Here is a 14710-nt window from a genome sequence, read left to right on the forward strand (position 1 = left end):
AGGTTTCAATATATGAAATATAAAAAATTAATTTTAAATTATATGTTATTATTTAAATTACTATTTTAGTATTTTAATTTGTAATTATATATTTTGAAACCTAATCATATTTTACAATAACAAAATATAATTATAACAACAGTTATACTACGTATACATAAAATAATCATTTGTACAGAATAAATCTTAAAATATAAATTTTGAAATACAAAATATATATTAAAAATAAGTTAAATGATATATGTATTTATACACAAATTTATAATAGATAATTTGATAGCTAATTTTTTATTTTAACGTAATATTTTTATTATAAAAATTATTATAATGTTATATATATTTTGCTCCTACTATCAAAATTTTTTGGATCATTGTGCTAACTTAGCTATTACACATGCACACGTGGAGGGAAAGTTTTCAAAACGGGACAAATTAGTTAATTTTCAAAATAACGTCGTTTTAATGTAGGGGTTCAAAACTTCTCTATGTCTTTCTATGTTTGGATCTTCCTCTCTCTCACTCTTAGCTACCTTTTCCTATCTCTTGGAATTTCGCTTCCTATTATCATCACTATCTCAAGTCTCCCTCTCTTTTTCTAGCTCAGCACTCTCGCTAATTAATTAGTTCGTGAAATTAATGAATGTATTTTGTGTTAGTTGAATTTGATGTTATTGTGTCATGAATCATTCAAAATTCAAGAGATTATTCATGGTGAATGAACTATAATCACTGTTTTGATTCAATGGATTTAATTTTAATATCTATTTGCTTTATTTTGATTTGGTAAGAATGTTTATTATTATTATTTGAAGAAGAACAATAAGAAAGGGTGAAAGAGGTGGACGAAAAATAAAAATGGTGGTATGTGAGTGAAGGTAGAAGAAAGAAGAAAAAGATTTATATGTCTTATTATTTTGAAGAAAAGGGACTAATTTGTGCTGTTTCAAAAACTGTCCCTCTACATGTGTATTCATAACAGTCAGGTCAGTACAACGGAAGTCACATCATATTTTTTTGTTGGAGTCTGACAAACCCATATAAATGAAAGAATATATATGTCTAACTTTTAAAGAAGTCAATGAATTAAAAATATTTTCAAATGATGAAGAACAAAAATATATACAGAACAAAAGATTAGATATCTATTTATTCTTTTCTCTTTTACTAATATATTTTCACAATTATTTTCTTCTCTAAATACATGATTAAGCAACATGTTCAAATCCTTCTCAAACAATGACTAGATAGCTGCAACAAGAGTGAATGCTGCATCGGAGTTGTTCAAATCGCTTTGGTAGATGTTCAAAGTAATAATGGAGTCTACTTCGACTTGAACTTTGTGATATCTTTTTTGGGATGCAATTAAAAGCCTAAGGAATATACTCTAAAGTTCAATTAGAGTGAGAAAGTAAGTTTCTAAACTTAAACTAAAAAATTTCAATAAAATTCTCCTAAAGATCTTAAAAGATGCAACCGAAAATTGTTGAACTAGATTCACTAACCGAGTCATTCGTATTGATCTTGATCCAAAATTTTGGTGGGAGAACCAAGCTATGTTAATAAAAGAGAACTCTGTCATAAGGAAATTATTCTTTCTAACACACTTCACTACAAAATATACCTTAACCAGCCTCAAGTTTAGACGGAGGCAAGAATCACGACTATAACTTAATCTTTAAAAAATTCGATGGTTTCAATGGCGCCAAAGAATTCGTCAAGTGATTGAAAAGAAAAGAGATCACGAAATCCCATTAAGAATGCGAGTAACTTCTTTTAAATTGATACCAACCCATTTTGAGAAAGGGGTCTAGAAAGTTTGAAAGAAGTTACTAATGTTAGTACTTAGGGGTGGCAAATGGACCTAAACCCGCCGGACCGACCCGCGTAACCCGTCAAAAAATGCGGGTTGGGCTGGAAAATTGGGACTGCCAAATAGCAAAAGCCCGCTTAATCCGCACCGCTTAAACCGTGGATTTTGGCGGGCTTTGGTGAGGCGGGGCGGCTTCCTCGCCGGGCTTAGTATTTTTTTAACCTTGGGTATTTTTACAATTTTTTTTACCAAAATCCAACTTCCCCCAACCCAACTTACAAGAGAATGAAGATGAAAATTGAGTGTTTTAGATTATGTTTGTTTTGTTTTAGAGACAATATTGTTAATTATGTTTTGGATTATGTTTATTTTGCTTTGAAAACAATATTTATAATTACAAAGACTTTAATGTTTGTGAATACAAAAATTATAATTTGTTTTACTTTTAGAAATTATAGAGAAAAACCCAAATCAGCTCCTGACAATTACCTCGAAAGACAACGAGGCCCCTAACAAAAAAAAATTCCAATCCGGCCCCTGACAAAAAAAATAAACCCAACCCGGCCCTGACAATTACTTCGAAAGGACAACGAGGCCCCTGTGCCAAAAAAAATAAATGTTATTTTTTTTGGCACAGGGGCTAATCTGTCCCAAAAAAAATTTATCAGGGGCTGGATTGGGTGTTTTTTTTTCTTGGGGGCCTCGTTGTCCTTTCGAGATAATTGTCAGGGGCCAGATGGAGTATTCACTCGAAATTATAATAGTTAAAAGTAAAAAACAAAAAATATTTTTTTATATCTTTATATATATTATTTAATAGTTAAAAGTAAAAAAAAAAAAAAAGAGGATATTTAGCGGGCTAAGCCCGCCAGCCCGCCATTAAGCGGGGCGGACTGGGATTCTGGGACCGCCTCACTAGGCGGGACGGGGCAGGCTTCTGGCGCAGGGGGCCTTCCCCACTTGCCACCCCTACTAGTACTTATCTAAATATTCTTCGCAACTGAATCGTAATAAAGAACATAAAACACCGATTCATCTTCATCCACACACTACACACAAACCACAATCGGCCCATTGGCTATATGTCTCACAAGTCATAACTCCTTCCTAATTTGTGAGGAGAGTATTATCACTAATTAACCACATAAAAAGACTTATCTTGAGGACACTGCATCTTCTAAAAATGCTTAAAAACACTATTGTAACTCCAACGACCATAACTTGCACAAGTCTCATGAAGCAGATTTACAGCTAAACATACCTAAAGCTTCCAAAAACCAAACAATGCAATCCATCAAACACAATTGAGAGGCTCTCAAGGAATGAATAAGACTCAATATGTCCAGAGAAAGGATTTGGCTTAGGAAATCAAAATTCCAACCTCTATTGGCAGTGGCAATATCTATTTCTATTAAATCCACCAAATAATCAACATTATTAATATCCACAAGGCCTAACAGATTGTTAACACAAGGGATCCGATGATCTTTCTAAACAGAATTTGTTGATCATCACAAATTCTCCAAATAAGATTTTGGCATAACTTACCTTAAATTTGGTAAATTCCTTGCCAAGTACTACAGGATGGGGAATGCTTTTTCTAACCATTGAGCTTTAGAGAAATGCAATTCAAGCTATATCCGAAGTCATTATATTTCACTCAATCATGAAAAAAGTAAGGAGAAATGTTAGAGGATTATCAGAATTTATTGTTTTTAGTTATTAATTAGTCATTAATGTTTAAAAGTATGAGATAAAATATATTATTGGATTACTAGACTAAAAGAATTGAGTTGATAGCTAAATGATGGTAAAAAATAATAAATTCTGATAGCCCCTATCATTTTTTATGCCGAAATATTTGGAGTAGGAAGCATATCTTCTGATCGAATATTATATTAGAATAAAACTCTACATCCAAGCAAAATACTTAACCAAGTCTAACCAAGTTGTTATAACAAATTTTCAAAGCACGCGCATCCTTCTCCTTCTCATTCTCTATTTTTTTTTCTCCTTCTCCTCCTTGCCTTTCTTCTTCCAAATTCGCGCAGGTTCTTCTTCTTCTCTTCTTCTCCTTCTTCTTCTTTTTCTTTTCCTTTTTCGTTATCGTCATCACCAATAATACCAACATTTTGCTAACATCTTTATTAGTTCTGATTTTATCTGATACCATCATTAAATAATTTCAGTTCATTTCTTAGTTTATCTCAGTTTATTTGTGTGTTAATTAAGGTTCACTTGATGCTCTTGATAAGTATTGACTAAATTTTGTATTCTTTAAGTAAATTTTTAACTGTTTGTTCTAATTTGAATCGAATTCGGTTCATTTGTGAATTGAGTTAGGTTTACTTGATACTACTTTTAAGTATTCACCAAATCTGTTATTCCTTAAGAAATTTGGTTCATCTCTTAGTTTAATTGAGTTTATTTACATGCAAAAATGAATTGAAATGTACTTTTCTTACTGATTGAATGTTTATCACTTTTTGTTCAAATCTGAACCGAATTCGGTTCATTTGTGAAGTGAGTTAAGTTCACTTGGTATTACTGTTAAGTATTTACCAAATCTGAACCAAATTTGATTTATTTTTGGATCCAAATGAATCTCAAATAAAATGAGGAAAAGAAAAAAAATGCAACAACACAGCAACAATAAAAGAATGACGATTGAGAAAAAATACGCGAAGAAGAAGAGGGAACGCTAAAAGAAGAAGGAGAAAGACGAAGAAGAAGAAGGAAGAATGCGAAGAAGAAGAAGGAATGCAAAGACAAAGAAGGGGAAAGCGAAGAAGAAGAAGAAAGAACGTGAAGGCGAAGACGAAGACGAAGAAGCGTTATTGAAACGCGCGTGTGTACACGCGGTTGTAATGAAAGTGGTTATTGTTAAATTTGGGTCTACTTGGTTGGACTTGGATATAAAAATGCTTGGATGTGTAATTAAGCTCATGATATTATTGATCTAAGTTGTTATAGATTTAGTCAAAATTTGAAATTGCATAATATTTTGCTTTGTAGTATATTTAAGAATTCAACTTTTAATCATTTAACTTACTTTATTTGGAATAGTAACAATAGTAACGGTGCATTAGCCTAGTAACAAATATTTTTAAAATTAACTTGATTTGAATAAATTAAATTAAAAATAAATAATTGCATTTGTAATTAATTATATAAAATTAACTCCGCATATGTTACACTTGCAGTACATAGCCAGTTCCAAGCTCAGATAAAGGAGAAGGGCTGTGTTAGGTTTTCGACAACCAACATAAAAACTTAGTCGAATCTTCATGACATGAATCAAAGACGTTATTGCACTAAAGCTAGGTCGTTGCCCGGAAGTAACGCGCTGTATGGCTCGAGTATAGTGTCAAATGAGCAAGAGCCGCTGCATCGGTGTCCGGATGTAGTGTTAAATGAGTAAGGATTTCTGCGTTTCCGTGAACGGACAAGGGTAAATAAGCTAGTTCACAAAGTAAAAGGTAAAGGTCGGAGTGACAGAAGGTTGAGATTTGGGACATGGAACATAAGCATCCTAACAGGAAAATCTATGGAGATGGTGGACACCATAACAAGGAGGAAGATTAACATTATGTGCCTACAAGAAACAAAATGGGTTGTTGCGAAGAATAGGGAGTTGGATACTTCCGGATTCAAACTTTGGTATACAGGAAAAGTATAGAATAGTAATGAGGTAGGTATTATTGTGGATAAGCAGTGGAAGAATGACGTAGTGGATGTCAAGAGGGTGGGAGATCGGATCATCTCTATTAAACTTGTGGTGGAGGGAGGTACTTTTCATGTGATTAGTGCCTATGCACCGCAAGTGGGTTCGGACGAACAATACAAAATAATGTTTTAGGAGGATTTAGAGAGTTTGGTCCAAGACATACCTTCGAAAGATAAGATTTTCTTAAGAGAAGATTTAAATGGTCATGTTGGAAAAGAAGTGACTGGGTATGGAAGTATTCACGGAAGCTATGGTTTTGGGGTGATCAATGCCGATGATAAAACTATTTTGGACTTTTTCTCAACCTTTGACCTTCTAATTGCAAATACATGTTTTAAAAAGAGAGACAAATATCTTATAACCTACAAGAGTGGCATGACAAACTCTCAAATCGACTTCTTCTTGTTGAGGAGAGTCGACCAAAAATTTTGCATTAATTGTAAAATTATCTCGGGAGAGAGTTTAACAATACAACATAGGATGCTCGTCATGGATTTTCGCGTTGGGCAAAAGTTAAAGAAAAGACATTATACGAAGAACCCAAGGACGAGGTGGTAGCAGATGAAAAGTGAGGAACAAAGAAGTTTCTTAAGACGGGTAGGAGAAGAGGTAAAGTGGGACGGGAATAGAAGTGCGGAGGAGATGTGGAGAGAGATGGCAGAAGTTATCAGAAGAACAACAAAAGAAAGTTTTGGTGAATCTAAAGAGATAGGACCAAGAGACAAGAAATCCTAATGGTGGAATGCAAGTGTACAAGAAAAGATAAAGGTAAAAAGGGAGTATTTTAAAGAGTGGTCTTTGTGTCGCGATGCATAAAATTGGGAAAAATATAAGGCGGCTAAGAAAGAGACAAAAGTGGTTGTAAGTGAAGTAAAAAAATAGCATATGAGGGTCTCTACCAGTCTTTAGGCACGAAAGAAGGAAAAAAAAGTATATATAGAATCGTAAAGAGTCGTGAAAGAAGAATGAGAGATCTGAATCAGGTTAAGTGCATAAAGGATAAAGACGAAGAGGTGTTGGCTCAAGAGGAGAAGATTAATGAAAGGTGGAAGAGCTACTTCTACGAGTTATTTAATGAAGGGCATAAGACTCTTTCGAGCCTTGGTCGGTTATGTATAAGGGAAGAAGATCAAAACTTTTACTACTACTGAAGGATTCGAGACTTTGAGGTAAAAGAGGCTCTAAAGCAGATGAAAAATAGTAGGGCGGTAGGACCTAATAATATTCCAATTGAAGTTTGGAAGGGCCTTGGAGAAAAAGGTATCAATTGGTTAACCAAACTTTTTAATGAGATTTTAAGGTCAAAGAAGATGCCTGATGAGTGGAGAAAGAGCACCTTGATACCTATTAAGAAGAATAAGGGATATATACAAAGTTGCAAAAATTATAGAGGGATCAAACTCATGAGTCATACCATGAAGTTATGGGAAAAGGTGATAGAACGGAGGTTGAGAAAAGAGACACAAGTAATAGAGAACCAATTTGGTTTTATGCCAGGCAGATCCACCACCGAAGCAATATACCTGTTAAGAAAGATGATGGAGAGGTATCGTAGTAATAAAAGGGATCTACATACGGTGTTTATTGATTTGGAAAAAGCATACGATAGGGTACCAAGAGAGGTCTTATGAAAAGTTTTAGAAAAGAAGAGAGTAAGGATCGCATATATTCATGCAATTAAAGACATATATGATGGGGTCACAACAAGTGTGAAGACTCAAGGTGGTGTGACAGAGAAATTTTCTATTGGTATAGGATTACATCAGGGATCTTCCTTAACTTCATACATTTTCACATTAGCCTTTGAAGTACTCACTGAGTACATCCAAGAGTCTGTGCCATGGTGCATGCTTTTTGCCGATGATATCGTCCTTATAGGAGAGTTAAGAGAAGACCTAAATAAGAAGTTGGACTTATGGAGAGAAGCTCTAAAAGTGTATGGTCTGCGCATAAGCCGTAGCAAGACGGACTATATGGAATGTAAGTTCGATCTGCGAAGAAAAAACCCTAATATAGAGATGAAAATTGGAGAAAACATCATATGAAAAGTCCAAAGTTTTAAGTATCCTGGATGCATCATACAGGATAATGGAGAGATTGAACATGATGTAAATCATAGGATCCAAACAAGTTGGTCAAAATGGCGGAGTGCATTTGGTTTTATATGTAACAAAAAAGTGCCTTTAAAACTTAAAGGTAAATTCTATCACACTGCTATAAGACCGGCTATGCTTTATGATATAGAGTGTTGGACGGTCAAAAAGAAACACGAACATAAGCTAAGTGTGGTAGAGATGAAGATGTTGAGATGGATGAGCGATCATATGCGATTGGATAAAATAAGGAACAGAGATATAAGTGAGAGAGTTGGAGTAGCTTCCATTATGAAAAAGATGGTAGAATCGCGTCTCAGGTGATTTGGACATGTGAGAAGAAGATCGACAGAGCACCAAGTCAAGAAGGTGAATGAGATGGAGGATGGATAAGGGATGAAAGGCAGAGAAAGAGGTTGTTGTTGTAATTAATTATATAAAATTAAAACTGATTTATTATATAATATATCTTTTAATTACGCTATTATTAAATACAGAAATCCCAATTTTAACAATATACAATATATAGATAATAGATTACTTATTTCTACAATAAAATTCACTTGTCATTGTTGATTTGATATTAGTTACTTGAAATGGATCTAAAAAGACACAAGTTTAGTCCACTATATAGTTTCACCTGTGTACCAAATTAGGGGATCTACCATAAAGACGTAAAAAATGTCTTTTTTAAAGATATTTTTTAATAATTAAAATTTAACACATATAATTATTTAAATTATGTTATTTTTGTTAAAATTAGGTCAGATAAATTAATTTGATCGAAAAATAGTGAATCAAATTTTGAATTTGTCTAAATTAATATTATTTTTTATAAAAAATGACTATAATATCCCTATTATATAAAATGACTAAAATACTCTTATTATATATATTAATTTTGAGAATTCTAAATTCTAGCCATTTTCTTTTCCATCGTTATAGGGTTAGAATTTAAAATTTTTAATATATATATATATATATATATATATATATATATATATATATATAATAGGGATATTGTAGTAATTTTTTTATAAAAAATATTAATTTATACCGATTTAAAATTTAATTTATTAATTTTTTACTAAATTAATTTGTCCAGTCTAATTTTAATAAAAATAATACAATTTAATTGATTATATGTGTTAAATTTTAATTTTTAAAAAACATCTTTAAAAAAAAGACGTTTTTGACATCTTTATCTAAGTGGCTCCCACCAAATTAAACTGAGTTTTCATATAGAAAAAGTATAGGTTACTAATATATTATCTGCCAACTTATTACCTACAATAATTAATTATTATATTTTAAATACATATATAAAAAAACACATCCAGAAAATATATCTATAAAGACACTTCTATTAAACACAGTCATAAAAAGACATTTTTAGTAGACACATCCACAAAGACACTTCCATTAAACACCGTTATAAATAAGAGTTGGTAGAAGTTGACAGAAATACTGTAACGTAGCGGGGTTGTTTCATATATTGATTGCTTGTAATAGCAGACTATACATTTCAATATATATATATATATTTTTTACTTTGTGTAGTAAGGTAATGATCTGACAGGTTGATATTAAAAATTTACAATCATGGAAGTAGCAGAAGTTTAACAGTCAAATTACAAGTATAAAAAAAAGGAAAAAAGAAACCCTTAATATGGCCGCTTAGGATATCAAATGTACTTTATACTTCCAATCCTCTCTACCAAAAATGATCAATGGAAGCTTTGAACACTGATCTTTGCTTGTGGTCCTTCTTGAACATAAACAAACATACACTCTGAGTCAGGATTCAAGACATTGAGCCATTGTGGAAGTTCATAAATGTTCTTCTCATTTGTTGGAGATAGACCCCATATAGATCCTGAGAGATTCTCAATCACCAACTTGAGATCTGTTATTGGCTCCAAAGAAGTGTTCTTGATTATCACTCTGTGGCGGTAATAAGTTGTAGCCCCAACAGTCCATGAGCTAGTAATTGAGTGAAGGAACTCAATTGGTGCACCTGTAACATAACCTTATCATTCCTCATTCATTGTTTGCAATTAAAAAACCAACCATGCTATACAAAGATAAAGAATCCGTCACCAAATCAGTCGCTCATATAAAATACATTGAAAATGAATTAACCAATACATATGTTTATACACAAATACATGAAGTAACTAATTTGTTTATTAAAAAAATATTGAAAGGTATGAAGCGGAGGGCATATATATATATATATATATATATATATAGGACCTTACCTTCTAATGTTTTAGACAATGATGTTTTCCATGAGCTTGTGGTATCTGTCAAGCCAATAGATGTTAGATTAATATAAATGACTATAAACATAAAAAAAAAGGTGAAGACTTAATTCTTTGATTTTGTCATAGTTTTATCATTCTTTTGTACAATGTTCTAATTCATCATCTATTTTGACTATGTTACTCACTTGGTGTTTTGTGGTGGGGAACTGATGATTCCTTATGGTAGTAACCTGTGACAATTAAGAAAAGTGCTTGGGGCTTTATAGAGGAATATGCAAACAATGAGTAGATTATTGCTTAGTGCAGAATATGCCTCACCTGAATTGCCATATAAACTCTGCAGTTTAGCAAAGATGCCTACAAGAGGAGCTGATCCTGAAAGCGTAGGCTCAGTTTGTTCATAATTTGATCTGTCATCAGAGAACTCATCATTTTTATCAGGACCACCCACAAGGGCACCATAGATTATGTTAGGATTCGGTTCGGCACGGTGATACCATGTCTCGAATCCTTGGATGCAGCCAACTTCAGACCTAATAGAAAAGATTGAAGCAATGGAAGCCCCTCTGTGGTGAACATGTACAGGATATTTTGGTCCAGATCCAACCAAGTAGCTCATACCCTCAGGGTTTTTGCCAAGGATGTAATCAGCCTGTGTCAACCAAATTCCAGAGTTTCAGTGGCAGAGTTAGCTGTGATATTGTTAATAGGACTTGAATGTTTTTGGTTCAATCAAGTAGTATTACAAAAAGTACAATTGTGTTACAAGGCCAGCAGAATTTATTATTTTCGACCAGCAGTTAGCTAACAAGTTTACAGATATCAAAAGAAAGTCCAAATGCACCAGCAAAGTGCTAGTATAAATATAAGAGTAAATGTCCTTTTCGGCCCCTAACCATTTGCCCGATTGACTTCCCATCTCCTAAGAAATCTAAATATCCAAATCGGTCCCTATCTACTTTGATATATGTAAGTTCCAGTCCCTGGTTAGGGACCGGAAAGGGCATTTACTCAAAGTAAATAAAGACTGGAATGTACATACATCAAAGTAGATAGGGACCGATTTGGATGTTTAGATTTCTCAGGGGTGGGAAGTCCATCGAACAAATGGTTAGGGACCGAAAATGGCATTTACTCTAAATATAATGAGTTTTTCTCAAACACGAATATAAGACATAACAGAACACTGGTAGGACAAAAATCCAATAGAATATAGTTATATGACATGCCTGTGATTTTGCAAAATTGAGGAGCTCCTGAGGCTGAACTTGTCCATCTGGACAAATAATCTGAGTTTTTGCATCTGATAGATACTTAGAGTAAGCAACCAAGAGAAATGCAGAAGAAGAAACATACTGCATGTTGTTCCATTCGCGCACGTATACTAGACCACCTATTAAGCAATGAATTCCATCAATAGAATGTATAAAAATCGCACCGCTTTTTAATTTTAGTGTTGTGGTTTTTTTATTTTTTTTAAATATGCAAATCCGAGGGTCAGAAAATTTTTTTTTTTATTTTAAAATTTTTTGAATATACAAATCTGTCTCTTAGATTTATGTTTAGTGCTGAAAATTTTTTTAAACATGCAAATCGGACCTCCAATTTGATTTACAATGAAAAAAATTTATTTCCACCCACAAATTTGAGGTTCCGTTTTCTTCTTGACCACAAATCGGACCTTAGGTTTTATACTCCAAACAAATCTGAGCCTCCGATTTGCGAATATTAGTTTTAAAAAAATTTCATCTCCATATCCATAAGAAACACACCACTTCTCCATAACTGGGCATAAGTCATAACACATTCTCGGTCTCCATAACTAAAAAAATTAGCTAAATGACTAAATCGCACACCTTATATGTACACATAAAGCAATAGTTAAAAATGATGTTACCCTTTAGTGACTAACCTGGAGTCTTCTGGACACTGTAACCATCATTCTTTTGCAAGGAAGCACAGGTAAAATAATCTGCCTTGGCTTGGTACTGCTTTAGTGTAGAGGCATATGAACCAGCCTTTCCTTCTAGTAACACCTGCAAATTGGATTCAACTATTTATTTGCATGTTTCTATTGAACTATAATTGGTACACACATTTGCATGTTAGAACTATCATAAAACAGCCCCTCACGCAAGAGTATTTTTTTTACAGTTTGAGTGAATTTTGCATAGGTTTTTTAAATTTTTTTTGTCTTATGCTGAAATATTTTTTTTCCAAGTCCAAGAAGGATCGGATTTTTTACCTTTTGGTCATAGAAGCTCTAATATAATGTCACGAAATCACTGTTCTAAAAACTTAAGCTAATAGAAAGAAATACATGAATAGTTATACATCTAACAAGAAGAAAATAGGGAAGGAAAAGATTATTCTAGTGGTTGATTACCTTCGACAAGAGGATTTGTACACCGGCATATTTATTGTCCCAAGAGAACTCCTTCACTGCCCAGCCAGTTCCACCCATGTACACAGCATTGTCCACTACATACTTTAGGTAGTATTCATCATCAGTTGCTTGATGCAACCATGCTGCAGCCCATAATAGTTCATCCTTCACATCAAAAGGTTATTTGATTTAGGCTTGTGCATTGTAAGACACAAATAGGACTATAAAGACAGAAAATAGAGAAAAAAATTGTTTACTCACTGAGTAACCGGAAGAAGTGTAGAATTGCTGAGCACTAGTTATGGAATCATCATATAGACCTCTGAACCTATCTGCAAATGTGAAGAGCTGCCACAAAATATATACAATAACATCAATAAAGCTCCTTTGATGATTGATCAAACAACTTTTAAATGTTGCATCTTGTATTCCTTTCAAGTGTATAAGTGATTTTGGTTACCTGTTTTGCATGAATTAGGAGAAGACTAGAGTAAGAAGAGTTGTAGGGCTTGAAGGCTATGGATGCTGCAGCCAATGCAGCTGCAGTTTCACCAGCAATATCAGAGCCAGGATGCTCTTCATCAACTTTATAGGCAGTTCTTGAAGTTGTCATGTCTTCAGCACGCTCCCAGCAATAGTGATCCGAGGCTCCATCCCCCACCTGAAATTCCCATGGCAAACCAAAATTCAAAAGCATGTAGTTGTCTTCGTGGAAAGTTGTTAGTTGAGAATCGTGAAATGATTTAACATGTTTGACTAAATTGTTATCTAATAGTTCTCAACTATGAATTTTACATGAAGACAACTGCATACGAGTCTTCACCTATAAACGATGCTATGAAATAATTGAAATAATAGTTTGATCTTAACAACAAAACTTGTGTTACAAGTAATTTAGCATCCAAAATTTTATAACCGAACAACAAACAATAGAAACTATCAGTAGCAGTTTACCTGTCCCCAAAGAACATTAGGCTGAGGATGTGCTTTGAGGAAGTAATCAGTTCCCCATTTAATGGCCCACAAAGTGTGTCCCATTTGGTTCAAGTCAGTGATCTCTTTTCTGAACTCAATGGCTCCCCATGCAAGCATTGTCACACTATATGCCATTGGCAGCCCAAACTTCACATGATCCCCAGCATCATAGTACCCTCCCACAAGGTCCACCTGAAAAACATAAACGACCATAATATAAAACATTTAACACAAACAAAATCCATAGTGGGGCTCAAAAATACTAAAATCATTTCATGGGGACAACTCACTCCTTGTGAAAGTCCATCATTGAGGCCAGAATCACCGCGCCACTTGACTCGCTGCTGAGGTGGCAATTTACCAGACCTTTGGGCTTCAAAGAACATCAAGCTCTTGTCAACAGCATCACCATAGTTGAAGCTTGAGGAGTAGGCTAAGCTTGCCCCTAAAAATAAGCCCAAGTGCAACAGTAGTAGTGTTATGATGCATAAAGAGATGTTCATGATGGTTAGAAATGAGAAAGAGAACTGCTGTGACCAAATGAATGAACCAACAATGTTTCTTTCTTGCTTGTACCCTTATGCATGCATTGCAAATACATGACAGTTTCTTATATATATAATATAACACAACAAAGAAGAAAGAAAGAAAGAAGAATCATTAATCAAGATCAAGGGATTTGAGGCTATGTTATGCTATGTGGTAGGCATCACGTTGTAGTTGGCGTTGACATTGGACTATGGACACTACACACTACGAAGAGGTTCTCACGTTTTGACGTGCCAACGTGCTTGTTAATAACCAAATATATAACACTGTTTCATCTCTAAACTATTTAGTATCTATGCCCCTGCCCTTCACATTGTTTAATCTGAACTTTACTTGGATATGGATATCATCATGCCAAATGTTTATATGTACTACTACTAGAATATAATATTTAATTCTATCCAATCATAGTATATATCACAAATTAAACACCATGTATGGTTTGACTATGTATATCCTTGGCTATGGATTTAGTCGCAACACAGAAAACAAATGAATGAAAAGTTGGTAGGTGTTTAGAAATGGAAAAGTCTCTCTAATATTTTTATGCGAAGTTGTAAACACCACAGATGGTAGAAACTCATGTGTAATCAATTTTACGTGAAGTTAATAATTGAGAGTCGATGTTCGTTAGATGAAAACTTAGTCAAATCAATCAAATCATTTAACGACTCTTAACTATCAACTTTACGTGAAGTTGAGTGCACATGGGTTTTCACAATTTTTTATTTCTTTTTTATAGACACTTTTTCATCCATTATCTACAAATTTTTTTATTCTTTTCATTTTTTAATTTCATGTTTAAAAATACGTTTATTTTGTTCAAAATATATTTACTTGTTTATATATATATATATATTATATTTTACACAAATGTGAAGGAACTTTTTTTTTTTTTTACGC

At 33.5% G+C, this 14710-nt stretch overlaps 1 protein-coding gene across 1 annotated transcript; it reads right to left on the reverse strand.

Moving 5' to 3' along the window:
• Positions 1-9095: 9095 nt before the first annotated feature.
• On the reverse strand, positions 9096-14628 carry LOC112737087 (endoglucanase 5). The gene is made up of 11 exons (XM_025786839.2): positions 13549-14628; positions 13238-13450; positions 12744-12944; positions 12545-12631; positions 12284-12448; positions 11810-11933; positions 11127-11290; positions 10216-10549; positions 10083-10127; positions 9892-9936; positions 9096-9647 (listed from the first exon to the last, which is right to left on the reverse strand). The coding sequence occupies exons 1-11, from the start codon at positions 13759-13761 to the stop codon at positions 9358-9360; spliced, it is 1881 nt and encodes a 626-aa protein (XP_025642624.1). The 5' UTR covers positions 13762-14628; the 3' UTR covers positions 9096-9357.
• Positions 14629-14710: the final 82 nt, after the last annotated feature.

The sequence above is a fragment of the Arachis hypogaea genome, chromosome 13 (genome assembly GCF_003086295.3).
Source record: "Arachis hypogaea cultivar Tifrunner chromosome 13, arahy.Tifrunner.gnm2.J5K5, whole genome shotgun sequence".
Lineage (NCBI taxonomy): Eukaryota > Viridiplantae > Streptophyta > Magnoliopsida > Fabales > Fabaceae > Arachis > Arachis hypogaea.

Coding starts and splice junctions, on each gene's coding strand:
- LOC112737087 (XM_025786839.2), bottom strand. CDS start 13,761: ATGAACATCTCTTTATGCATCATAACACTACTACTGTTGCACTTGGGC. Junction 13,451..13,548: donor ATGATGGACTTTCACAAGGA/GTGAGTTGTCCC, acceptor TATGTTTTTCAG/GTGGACCTTGTGGGAGGGTA. Junction 9,648..9,891: donor ATTGTCTAAAACATTAGAAG/GTAAGGTCCTAT, acceptor GTTATGTTACAG/GTGCACCAATTGAGTTCCTT.